The 12,697-nt window shown below is 53.8% G+C and overlaps 4 protein-coding genes across 4 annotated transcripts; 3 read left to right on the forward strand and 1 right to left on the reverse strand.

Annotated features, from left to right (window-relative positions):
• Nucleotides 1-1,273: 1,273 nt before the first annotated feature.
• PEX30 (Peroxisomal membrane protein PEX30) lies at nucleotides 1,274-3,256 on the forward strand (the record flags this gene model as incomplete). The annotated part of the gene is made up of 2 exons (XM_036646815.1): nucleotides 1,274-2,674; nucleotides 2,726-3,256. The coding sequence occupies 2 exons, from the start codon at nucleotides 1,274-1,276 to the stop codon at nucleotides 3,254-3,256; spliced, it is 1,932 nt and encodes a 643-aa protein (XP_036488917.1).
• Nucleotides 3,257-3,758: 502 nt separating this feature from the next.
• CGCS363_v014967 (uncharacterized protein) lies at nucleotides 3,759-4,598 on the forward strand (the record flags this gene model as incomplete). Its single annotated transcript, XM_036646816.1, has 3 exons — nucleotides 3,759-4,078; nucleotides 4,131-4,250; nucleotides 4,415-4,598. The coding sequence occupies 3 exons, from the start codon at nucleotides 3,759-3,761 to the stop codon at nucleotides 4,596-4,598; spliced, it is 624 nt and encodes a 207-aa protein (XP_036488918.1).
• A 402-nt stretch (nucleotides 4,599-5,000) lies between these two features.
• On the reverse strand, nucleotides 5,001-5,779 carry CGCS363_v014968 (uncharacterized protein; the record flags this gene model as incomplete). The annotated part of the gene is made up of 3 exons (XM_036646817.1): nucleotides 5,001-5,240; nucleotides 5,310-5,358; nucleotides 5,409-5,779. 3 exons carry the CDS (start codon nucleotides 5,777-5,779, stop codon nucleotides 5,001-5,003), a joined length of 660 nt encoding a protein of 219 aa, XP_036488915.1.
• A 3,019-nt stretch (nucleotides 5,780-8,798) lies between these two features.
• Nucleotides 8,799-9,863, forward strand: oxd-0 (Phenylacetaldoxime dehydratase; the record flags this gene model as incomplete). The annotated part of the gene is made up of 1 exon (XM_036646818.1): nucleotides 8,799-9,863. The coding sequence occupies one exon, from the start codon at nucleotides 8,799-8,801 to the stop codon at nucleotides 9,861-9,863; it is 1,065 nt and encodes a 354-aa protein (XP_036488576.1).
• Nucleotides 9,864-12,697: the final 2,834 nt, after the last annotated feature.

Here is a 12,697-nt window from a genome sequence, read left to right on the forward strand (position 1 = left end):
TCACGTGGCCGGGGATGGTGAGTGAGAGGAGGGGAGGGGAGCTGCATCCAGACCCGCGGTTAAGGTACTGTGACCTTCCCTACCTTACCTGAGGTACCTGAGGTAGCCTTAAGGCGCCTTGGGCCTTCCTTTATCGTTGTCGCATTTCTGCAGCACCAGGCAGGCACCTCCGAAGAGTCCGTCGTGTCTTCCTTCCTCTGGCAAACGCACCTTCCTGGACGTCTTTCTTACCTTTTCAACACCAAAACACCAAACTCTGCATCGACACCAACAACACGCCTCTCGGAAGCCTGAAGCCTGAGCAGTCGACGACACACGCTGCCCAATGCCGAAGACACGGACACTGGCGAGCTGAAGCTGGGCGAGTGCGACACACAACCCATTCCCGTGTCCACCTACACTGCAATCGAAGCGACCGATGACGTTGCGATCCACCGGCGCGACCCGACACCGACGAAAGCGCATGCGCTGCTCCGTTCCCCGCGACGACGGCATTCCATTCTCCCCGCGGCTGGGCTTGGCCCCTCGATCTCTTGACCTCTTGACTTGACGCCTCTCGTCCTCGTCCGCCATCTCGACCTCCCGTCGTCGTCGACGAGCCGCAACCCGACGAGGTCCGGCCAGCGAGCAACACCCGCAGCAACCCGCAGCAGGGCCCCCCGAAGATCAGCGGAAGCCCGGACATTGATGGCTGCCTTTGTGAGCCACCACCTCCCCCTGCTCTTTTTCTCTCCATCTGCCCCGTCCATCGGCATCCAATCCAGCCAGACGAGTTGCCTGCCTGCCTGTTGTTTGCCTCCACTCCTCTCCGTCCCATCCATCGTCGCATTGCCGCATCCTTGCGCACTGCGCTGCGAGCTCAGCAGAGCAAAGCACTCCAGCAAACAGAGAGAGCTCCGGACAGCTGTCACCACCAACCACTACACTACACTACACCTTTCTTTACCTTCCTCGGGCAAACACTTGACCACCACACGGCAAAAAGCTCCTCGGCCTGCCCTCGCGCTTTGGCTCTCTCTCAACGCATCAGCCACGTCATAACCTCACCTGCCACATCCTCTTCCCTCTTCTCCAACTACGTCGACTCTCTCTTGCCCTGCACCCAAATGGCCCTCGCCTCGTGTGCCTTTCTGCAGCGACACTGACTTGCCCGGCCGCCGCATCGTCTGCTGCTGCTGCTGCTGCTTGTCATCTCGCATCCATCGTCTATCCACCCCCAACAGCCCGGCTAACCTCCCCGTGCTTCGCGTAGGATACGCCCTGGCTAGTCCACATGTCGACCCCGAAAGCCCACCGCGGCCCCGATGCCGACTCGATCGATCCCTCCCAAGCCAGCTCCGGCTACGACGGCACACCCTCCGGCGCGCCCCCCACCTACGCGACCTTCTCCCCCGTCACCCTCTCCGCAAACACCCCGAGCCGCTCCTCCCGTCGCTCAACAATCATCGTCCATCAAAAGTCGCCTCTGCTCCTCGCCACACCACCCCAGATAACACGCGCCTTGGCATACTCGCATCCCTTCTTGCTTCCCCTCAATAAGCTCGCTGGGTTGCTGACATGGACCACCGACGACCCGTGGGAGAGCTTCCTCCTGCTTGCCTCCTTCTGGGCCGTCGTGCTGTACGGAGACATTGTCGTGCGCATGGCCGGGCCCATCGTCGTCGTCCTGACCTTGATACTGGGCATGTATGGCCGTCGCTTCAGTCCACTGAGCAGCAGCGGATGGACAGAACCGGCGTCCAAGGATGCTGCCGGTGGACAGGCTGCGGGACCTTCGGCTGCAGGCAAGGGACAGAAGCTGGCGCCGAAGAGTAACACAACCGGCAACGCCGCAAAGGGACACCAACGCAACGAGTCGGAGATCACAAACACAAGGCACCAGAAGACGTTGGACGAGATTGTCGAGACCCTGAAGGAGTTCACCGGACGGTGTAACGTGCTCCTCGAGCCGCTACTCGAGCTGACGGACTTCCTGAGCACCCAGCGGACCCCGACGTCGGCCACCACCAGACCGGCTTTAACAACGCTCTTCGTGAGGATACTGTTCTGCACGCCGTTCTGGGTGATTCTGACTCTACCTCCTCTGCGCATCATCACGACGAGGAGGATAGCGCTGCTCTTCGGCACCCTAGTCCTGACATGGCATGCCAGGGTCATGCGCGTCGCTCGAACACTTCTGTGGCGTAGTGCAACGGTTCGCAAGACGGCTGCTCTGCTCACCGGCCTGACGTTTGAGAAGCCTGTCAAGGCAATTGCGGTGGACCTGTCTGCGAATGGAGAACCCGGCAAGGTGCAGGCGAAGCGCCCGGCGACGTCAGAGCTGACCAAGGCCTTACGCCAGCAGTCTCACAGGCACAGCAACAACGCCACAAGCAAGGACGCTGGTGTGAAGTTCACATTCATCATTTACGAGAACCAGAGACGGTGGGTCGGCCTCGGCTGGACGCAGAGCATGTTCGCCTATGAACGCTCTGCATGGACTGACGAGCACAACAACCCTGTGCCGTCGCGTGACACCTTTGAATTGCCCGAGGTTGAGGATGGTAGCAACATGCGCTGGCGGTGGGTTGAGGGCAGCAAGTGGCGGGTTGACGGTGTGCCCGATGATGGGACCGAGCCAGTGGACTATGACGGGGAAGCCGGTAAGAACGGCTGGATATACTACGATAACAAGGTATGCTTCTCCTTGCCAAGGAAGCAACGAGGCTAGAACTAACGGGCACAGTGGCAAAACGGCCGCCGTGGATCAGACGGTTGGGGGAGATGGACGCGCCGGAGAAAGTGGTACCGCGATGCCGAACTGGTGGAGGTTTCCGAGGACGAGATTGCACACGAACTCGACGCAGCACAAGCGCCGCCGCGACCCGGCTCGCCGATAGGTAGTCCCCCGGGTCCCGCCCTGACGACTCAGAGATACAGCACTCTCGAGGAGAAGATGGTTTCCCCCGCACAATCAACGCCGGATCTAACGATACATAACAAGGATGCGGAAAGAGAAAAGGACGATACGGCGTCGACGCTATCGACAAGCTCCGGTGGAAGGTCGTTCTTCAAGACGCCTTCGCTCAGGAGAAAAGTTACGGACAGGAGCATCTCGAGCAAGGTCGACACGGAGCAGGACCGCAGCCGGAGGGCCAGCGAGGCCAAGAGCGAGGAGGAGGCAGCGGCGTTGGGGCTGAAGCTCAATCTTGCTCTGCAGGGTAAGGACGGCGGGCAATGGGGTATTGGCGACGAGGCGAGGATGAGCCTGGAGTAAAGGCGATTCCCGCCGTGGCCAGTATTATGACGCTTCATCTTCTCCTTTCAATTGGGAGGGCATGGTTTGTTTGGACGGACGGATGGACGGGCATTTTTGGCGTTGTCGGTTGTAGAGTATGATGGGTCCCGGACGGAATTATGATTTGGAGTAATGATGTAGCGTGTATAACAGAGATATGTGACTGATGCCGAGTCTCGCGCGTGCTCGTGTGCTACTGAGACATGAGTCTGGGGTTGGCCAGCTGAGGGGGCGGGGATGAGGTGCTCAGGTGCCAGGTGGTGGTGGGTGGTCATGTGGACCAAACGACACCACAACTTATTGTTATTGACGTTATCGCAGCGCTCAAATACGACTTGCCTCTGTGAAAATAAACGTCGAGTCGAATGTCTCTGTTTCGCTCACTGCTCGAATCGATAACCCGGGGAATCGCACAAAACCGGATCACGCCTCCTTCATAACGTCGCCACGTCACACAACACACGCGGAGAGGTTGAAAACCATGGAAACGGCATCACGGCTCGCCTTGATGGCAATCCTCACGCGTGTCGGCTCGCCCAAGGAGGAGAAGGTGGCGTGGAGCGGGTCGACGGGGTATCTGCCCATCATCACGGTCCAAGACTACGACGAGGAGGCGGCGTTGAGAAGGTTGCGGGTGGACCGCTCCTCCGGCGGCGCTGAGGCGGAAGGATGGTGGGGTCTGAGGCGGGGAGATGTCGCCTTTGCAGCGTTGCTGGTGTTGCAGTGTGTTTCTGTAGTGTTTGTCGAGGGGTGGATTGTGTGGAGGGGTATGTATGGGGAGGACTTTGAGGTGTGGGTTTGGTATGTTTGGCACGAGTTGATGTGACAGGGAGTGGATGCTGACGGGACACAGGTTGGCCGAGGTCGCGTCGCCGGGGCTATTGGTCCTCTTCAGCGTCTCGTTTTCGGGGCTGTTGTTGTATGGGATGAAGGCGCGGACGAGGCTGGCAGATTTGGGGATGCAGGCTGCCGGGTTGGTTATGGCGAGCTTTTGTGGTGTCGTTGTTTGTGCGGGGGGTGTTGGCAGTACGGGGAAAGGGTTGGTTGGGGTTGTGATTGGGGTTGTCTCGATGTGGTGAGTTCTGATATCTGGACGGGTCATCTTGATGGATGGAGGGATGGGCTGACGAGATTTAGGATGCTGTTCTTTGTTGGGTTTTGGGTTGCCGTTTGGAGGTGGTATCGCGAGGATCAGAGGAGGATGCAGGAGAAGAGGGGCAAGGGCGTGCTCAGGGAGAGGGAGAGGGGGTATGGGACTACGTCTGGGGGACTGGTTTTGGAGGATGAGAGCTGGGAGGGACTTGTTGGTGAGCTTTCGTGATGGGTTCGAGGCTGGGGATCAGGGAGAGAATCGATAAACACGACTTATGAGTAGGCGTACGACTTTTGAAGAATTCACTGATATGAGCAGTGCGATGAGATGATTAGCAGTTTACGTGTCATCAATTACCGGAAGCCAGAAATCAGTACCCCTTTCCGCAAGGATTGTAGGGAAGATTGTCCTTATATCAAGGCAGGAAATAAATGCAAGATATTGTTGATATAATCACATTCTCATCATATCACTGGACTGTCATCACGGTGGAAAGAAGTGAGCAATGTGAACAAAATTCTTGAACGGCGGATATTGGTGGTTGCAACACGTCTAGACATAGCCAGGCCAACAGCGGTGCTGTAGTTGAACACAACTGCCCATTCATAGCCTGGCCTGCCCTGGTCATGTTCACAAAAACTTGAAGAATCGAGAGAGTTTCAGTCCTCTGGCTGAGATGTTCTGGCCAGAGTTAGAACAATCGTCACCACCCCGAATGACCACGTTCCAGTTTTCCGGATGGAAGGCTTGGCCGCTGACGGTCATTGCTTCTCCCTGGTTGGCGTCCAACTTGTCTGTGCAGACGCTCAAGACGCGGCTGGCGCCGTCTGCAATGTCGGCAAAGGAGGTGAGCTCCTTGGGGCTGTTGACCTGAGTTGTTCAGGGATGTTAGATGTGCTCTCAGAAAATCTGCTTGGAGTGGTGGAGTTGTTCACTTACGTCGTTGCACCACCAGATTCCGGTCGAGTTCCGACAGCTTACTCTTCCGCTGTGACAGGTTAGCAGCGCTCCTCTAAAATGGCGTAGTTCAAAACATACCAATTCGCCGGGCCAGCTCCATTGAGTGGCTTGCCGGGCACAGAACGAAGGTAATCAATATCCAGCGTGGCAGCCGAGCGGTTGCCCTCGCGGAAGTTGTGACAGAGCGTGTTCGACTTGTCGTCAAAGACAGCGCGGTCCTGGAGATTACGGGTGGCGGCTTTGTGATCCCAATCCGGGTTCATGCTGCGGAGCTGGCCTGCGACCTCCTCGACCGTGCCGCGGAGCACGAGGTTCTTACCATCTGGACCTGTGATCTCCCATCGAGGGACAAAGACGCCGTAGCCTGGAATGGGGGCCTCCAAGGCTTTGGCACAAGTGTGTGAGGCCCAGAGGGTAAGGAGGAATGCTTGCATGCAGTTCTTCAACATGTTTGTAGGAGATCAAGTAACGTTGTAAGAAGTTTTTGTGATAGATCGAGATACTGCCTGATACCATCTACAAACTGCCGGGCTGCAGAGAGCTTTTCTAGATATTCATAGGAGCTTGATGATGTATCCGTATCCAGTTTAGTTTAATGATCAGGCATCGGACGAAAAGCTACGCTGGCGGCTTCATCATGCAAATCACGAACCCCCTCACCGGGTTGGCATGTTCTCACGGAGGGAGCTTGGGCCCTACACCCTCTCGATATCTGCCAAGACATGCCGTTCCGCGACTGCCATTCGGTCGTCGCTGTGGTGTTTGTCCATCTTGTAATAAGAGGGAGCTTTGCCGCGTGTTCTGGGAAGAACGGGGATGCGTACAGGCGATGGTAATCACCAGGATGCCACTTCCGTGACTGGTTTTCTTTTAATTACTCAGCTATGTATCAAATTCAGGTTCGACATTTACGAATCATTTACGACATGATGTAGATTCATGGCAGCTGTTTTTGGTCAAGGTCCGTTCTCTCATTCAACCCCTCATTCCGAATCCGGTCTTCCACACCGGCTGCCCGAGTCAACCTCGACAGCCTCATCCATGCGTTGTCAAACTATGAATGAACGTCATGATACCAAGGTGGGCGGGATGTGGTGTGCACCTTGGGCTTCTTATCACAGTTATGAGAGGTGGGTGGGTGTTTCGAGAATCGGCCTCGTCAACGGTATGGCTTCTCGAACGTCCGCTGCAAGCTTCCGGAGCAGCCGCTGGTCACTCATTCGTGGACTTCGTGAAGCCGGTGATGTGCAGCGGTTTCTGTTTGAGATCAGATGCGGTTCATCTAAGGCCGTGCTGTGTCTGGTGAAACATGATGGGAAATGGAAGATTCTTTGGAAAGTAACTTCACCATTATGACTTCCAGGCTACTCGTCGAGAGACCTGCGTTGAACAGACTGCCGGATGCTTCGGTTAGTCCTGCTGACGCCAGCATCCACCGAAGGCAGATGATGCGAAGATGCTCGTAGTTGAAGTGGCACTGTTGACGGCACAAGTCATAGGGGCATGGTATGAATGATGAACGTGAAGATGACAAGAGCGGAGATGGACATAACACAGACATCGGAACGAGATATTAGTCGATGCAACCAGGTCATATTGTTCGGTTAGCCCGAAGTATCCGGCCGCATATCAAAACTCCTCTATTGTCCAGCATTGCTGTGCACCTTTTTGAGTTCCAACTTACCCAATATTCAAGTGCTTCTGTGTAGAACTACGCGCCGACAGTCAGCCAGAGAGAAGCTTCCGGTTAGTGTAGAATATAATCAAGAGAATGAGCATTACCAGGGCTCCAATCGTGCAGACAATTATCAAAATACGCGTGCCTAAGTGCACCTGCAACTTGCTCTTCGAACACGCTAAGCGCCCTCCTTCTGCATCGCGCTCGGTTCGAGTATCACCTCCCCGAAGGTTTGGGACAAACTCTTCGGCGTTTTCATTTAGTTGCGGCGCGGGCTGACCAGGATGGTCTACAGAAGATGCTTGTTGCTCAGAAGGGAGGGGCATTTGAAGTGAGGGCTCGGCTTGGAACGCGGGCTGATCAGATACTTCTGTAGACGATGCTTGTAGCTCAGAAGGAAAGGGCATTTGAAGCGAAGGCTCCACTGGATTCACATCGAGAGGACTCAACGATTCCGAGGGGGCAGACCGATCCAAACTTGGAGACCCATCGCAATTCTGTTGCAGATCCTGCTGATCAAGTGCGATGGTTCCCGTATTAGCCTCCTGTAACGACTGCAAAGAGCCAGACTGTGAGTCGGGTCCGTTATAATCCGTCAGTATTGCGCTGTTGATGTTCGCAGTCGAAGGCTGGTTCGTTGGAAGGCCAAATGGGATCTGGTCATCATACAGTCGCCGGTTCCACTCCTCATTCGTCAAGGGCTCCTCATCCTCGCCCGGCACTTCGATAATGGTATTTTCACAACCGCACATGGCCCAAATGCTCCCCGGGCGGCAGTTGTGCACCATCTTCCAGTGGAGGTAGTCCATCTGACCCTCATCGCCCGAGTGCTCTAAGGCGAAGCTGGAAAATTGCGCTCGTTCATGAGAGTAAGGATCGTATTCTGGTAGGGGCTGCTTGGAAACTTCTTCGATGGCGGCAGAGAGAGATAGGTTGACAATCCGGAGGGTTTTTCGGTAGACCGCTTTCTCGCCATATTCGAAGGTAGAGGTGTTAACTCGAAGAGAAGGACCACGTTTGGCTGGCGCCGTGACCGGGACATAAGTATGAGAGGCTGGGAAAGACATGTTGCTTACCTTTGGTGGAAATCGGATATTTGGGTATAATGTATTATGTCCAAAGCTGGGAGGTTCTTTTGGTTGTGATTCACTTCGTTGTTGAAGTTGTCTTACTGTGACGCTGGTCACCCAACGTGAGAAGGTGCGGTCTAGGCCCGGGCTTAAGTGTCTCTCCGAAAATGAGTTGACAATTCTTTTGTTCGCAGATATAGAGACAGAATTTATGCTGTTGCGGTTCATACCTAAGGACTGACGTGGTGTCATTCACTCAATGAATCAGTAAGTCTGATTATTCCAAGGCTGGTGCCATGTTCTGACTCACTCAAAGGAGCGAACCCGAAACAAACATCTCGCCAACTGAAAGAATATGTTTTCCCGCTCAAATCATTTGATACAATGGAAAAGATGTCAGAGTTGTATGTTCGCGCTGACTTGTCCAACAGTACATGCACAGTATCTTGCCCATGACAGGTGCATGTAGTATCAATGGCCTATTCGCCATTTCCACTCGGAGCCAAAAGTAGCTCCCGATGCGATTCGCACGATTCTGGTCCTGTGGCCAGCCAATGGCGTTTTCTGTTAGTAATGGCTCTTCCCTGATCGGCTCCGCAGCATGTCGTTTGACCGCGCCCTTCAGACATTCTTCCGTGAATAATTGAAGCACATAATACCCCTCTCAAGCTTCGAAATGAGACTTAGAATCAAAGGCAGGCACTCGCGAAAGATACAAACATGGCCTGTCCCTTGCGAACATATCCTCTTCGACAGCCAAAGAATCACAAACCTCCGATTCCCCGCTGGCAGTTGGTTCTTCCCGCCAGTGTCGAGCGGCTGTTCACGGCTTACATCGGCGTGCAGCCACACTCCAGCGACAGTGACATCGAGCAAGTCAACGCAGCTGTTCAAGCTTGGCTTGACGGAGTCGAGGACCCACCACTGGCAAAAGAGCGATTCAACTATTTGGACGGCGATGACTTGCCGGGTACAAGTATTTGGGTCTGTTACTGGAACGATGAAGCGAGAGGGAAGCGCAGCTTGCAGCGACTCAGTCTCCCCTCAATACACTCCAGCCTGCCCGAGAACGTCCGGAAGAATGTTGGGTTATGGACCGAAAGTTTCCTGACACCGATTTCTCGACTGGAAACAAATTACTCTGGTCTCGATTACCTCCCTGGATTGGCGAAATTGCCCGGAACCAAGACGGCGGAACATGAGTTGACTGCGTACTGGGGCGCTGCGAGAGACCGTATTCCTGAATCTGCGCACGACCTCTTCGAGCAAGACGATGCAGCTCAAGGCAGCAGGCCAGAAACGACACCGAAGGGACTTGGGCAACACCTGGTTGGGACAAACTATGACCACATGGTACACATCCGATCTGGACAATTCTGGGAGAACTGTGGCCCTGAAGAGACCAAATCTTATGAGAATAACCTGGAGCCAACTTTGAGAAATGGTTTGGGTTACTTATGGGACAATCGCAATGATGGCGGAGCGATGGGGCTGAGGTATCTTGGCAACCGTGATGAAGCAGGCCATACGAAGAAAGAAACATGTGGCGCTGGGTTCTTCACGAGCTTGCAAACCCTGGAGGAGTGGGCCAAGAAACACAAATCCCATCTCGCGATCTACCTCGGGGCCATCAAGCACGCGAAGACATTCGGTAATGAGAGGAAGTTCCGGACGTGGCATGAGGTATCGGTACTGAAGAAAGGCGAGGCTTCTTTTGAGTACGTCAACTGCCTACCCACCACTGGGGTAATTAGGTTCATCTCTTTGGATGACGTATCGAGGTAATTGCAGTTTCATGGAGACAGGAAAAACACCATGGTTTTCGACTCTAAGCCTACACATGATGGCTCTTCCTCGGTGCGACGTGAAGCTCGGATATGTTTGCCGCGGGCGGCATGCGGACATTTTTATATATACCGCGGGCTCACGATCCGCACCGGTGTCACGGGTCTTCCCCCGGGAGTTGTCCGATATCCCGAAGATCGTCTCGGCCGCCGCTCTGAAGTCCCCGCTGGTGTGGACATTTCAGCGGAAATACCGTCAGAGTCCATGTCGCTTGGCACTCCCACTTGACGATGGACGACTCACCGGAGCTAGCCACTCCCGAAGTGGAGCAGACGCGCAGGCCGATCGACTCGCTTTTGTCCATAAAAAGAACCATGTCTTTGTTGCCCAGAACAACAGTTGCCGATTATCCTGTGTTCTTGGCTTTGAAGGACGTGCTGCCAACCAACATGCTACGAGCAGTGGCGTTCCAGAAAAGTCCTTGAAAGGAGGCTGGTCAAGCTCCAGTGTTGGATCGCTCATTTTCAGCGTGTCTGTAATCGTTGTATCAAACCAACCCTAATTATTTCAGTCTCTTCAAGAAATTATCACCCGAAAACAACGTTTTGCATTGCACATTAAAATCATTGCCGTCCCACTGATCTCGCCGCACAACCAACGATGTCGCCGCTGCAAATCCATACCGCAGGCTCCAGTCTCTGATTTTCACAGACCGAATTATCCGCAATTCTCGCCCAACATCGCATCCCATTCACTACAAATAAGGCTTCCTATATTGATGAACGACGTGGCAGTCGAAGTCTGAGCGAGGACCGGCTATAAGACACTAGTAGGTGCTTCGATGTCTGAGAGGGTTTTCCGCGACAGTACAAACAAGGTTGCAATGGGATTCACCTCATCGGGGATGGGCACTTCCACGACATTCCCTTCGAGTAAAAGTGCCCCCTTGTCAGGCGTCTTGGCGTATTTGTGGACGTTATCATAAAAAGAGATGTACGGATACAACTGGTGAACGAAAGTGTCGAGAAGTGTCTGGCCGTGGTCGTAGAGAGTTGTGGATGCTAGTCGCCATGTTGGCCATGGCCCAAGCTGGCTAAGTCCTGCCAGGCCTCAAACTCAACATCTTCGATGGATGGGACCTGGTAAGGTCCTCTCTGGGACTGTTGACGGTTTGTTCTCCCGAAATGTAGGTCATTGTAGGCCATGTGGTGATGGTTTGCTTTTGGCGAGGTCAGGGCAGCTTTGATCGTCTTTGTGTTAGAAGAACATGCAGTACCCCGTGACCACCATATTACGAACACTGGAGGCAATTGTTTTTCCCTTTACGACTAGCAAAGTTCTCTGCGAGGAAGATGGCACTGACGTCAATTCACTTGAATACCCAGATCAAAACCTCCACTACCACTAGAAGAGAGTCGCCGAACTAGGATGGAACGTTCCGGCTGCTAATGAATATTGCTTTGAGAGCCTGCAAGAGAAGGGGTCGTATGCCGGGCAGGTCTCAAATCATGCTCAATCTCAAGAACTACCTACACCTTGCAGCCAGAAGAGCTTTTGACTTGGGTGACGAGTGACTACCGCAGAGTATTGTCTTCGAATATTGGCAAGTCAAAGAAGGGTTTTTGCTGATTACCTTACCTACCAACTAGAAGCGCACCTTGAGGGCTGTAGCGCACTGACGGACTCTGGAAAGCTTCGGCCCACGTCGGCGCGCAAACCACAAACACGAAGATTCTCATGATGGCTCGTTCTGCTCATGCTATGTCTCGCATGGCAAAAGACATTAATTCTGATTAAGGACAGAAAATACAAGCCAGGTTTGAATTGAAGTGGCTTAGCCGTCGAAGCCTGGGGAAGAGCCGAGCCTTGTTTAGTGGCCGACGGACTTGCCGAGAACACCAAGGATGCGGCAGCGGCTTCAATGACCTCGTCCAAGAACGGCATCTTGAGTTGCTGCAAATAACAACACGGACAAGTGGAATGCTCGGAAGTCCAGAAACCTTCGGGATGCGGTGGGAGCCGCAGGCAAAATGCCGATGGGAGGCAAAGTTGTGGCTTGACCTAGCTTTAGGGTCCCCCACCTGAAAGCATGTCGTGAATAAACAACCTAACATAACCTAGAAAGAATAACTAGATTCTAGCCTTCTGGTGCCACGGAGTACCCAGTCCTGCTTGTAACTATTCAATTTCAAGACCACGCAGTTGTGTAATACACAGGGATGCCTTTTCCACTCGTGTAAGAAAACTTGCTCAGCCACATGCAACCAAGCGAAAGTTAAGTGGCAACAGCGTCTGGGAATGGCTCGCCCATCAGCGATATCAGTAAGCAAATAAAAAGAATAGCAATCAGGTTTCTTGTCAACGAAGATGCCCAAGCGCTCTCGTTGTTTATCAAATTGCAGCCGCACGTAACTTTCGTTCGACTGTGTGGCTTCCAACCACGGTCACTGATCGTCAAGAGTTTAGGCCTGGAACGCTCCATTCTTCGGTTTCCCGGGGTAAGCTGGTTCACCCTCCGTGCAGCCAATGTAACTCCACAGCCTGCCTTCTTACGCGTAGAACATGTTCAGTGTCAAAGCGTTGGCAGCCAGTATCCAGTGCGCGCAGATCCCAAAGATGAGATGATCTGGAAGTCTGCATCGAATCATCCTTCTACCGCAAAGCTAAGCTTCCAGCTTTGTGGTTTGCCAAGACTGCCGGTTCATTTTGACTACTAATCCCAGTAGATGGACCTGAATGGAGGCACCAATGATAGACTTGGCGCTGCAAGCTGAAGCGAATGCCACCTCGGGCTAGCCGCTCGCCGGATGTCACCAAAATAATTTCTGTGTTCA

This window comes from Colletotrichum siamense (genome assembly GCF_013390195.1).
Source record: "Colletotrichum siamense strain Cg363 chromosome Unknown KSG_Cg363_contig10, whole genome shotgun sequence".
Lineage (NCBI taxonomy): Eukaryota > Fungi > Ascomycota > Sordariomycetes > Glomerellales > Glomerellaceae > Colletotrichum > Colletotrichum siamense.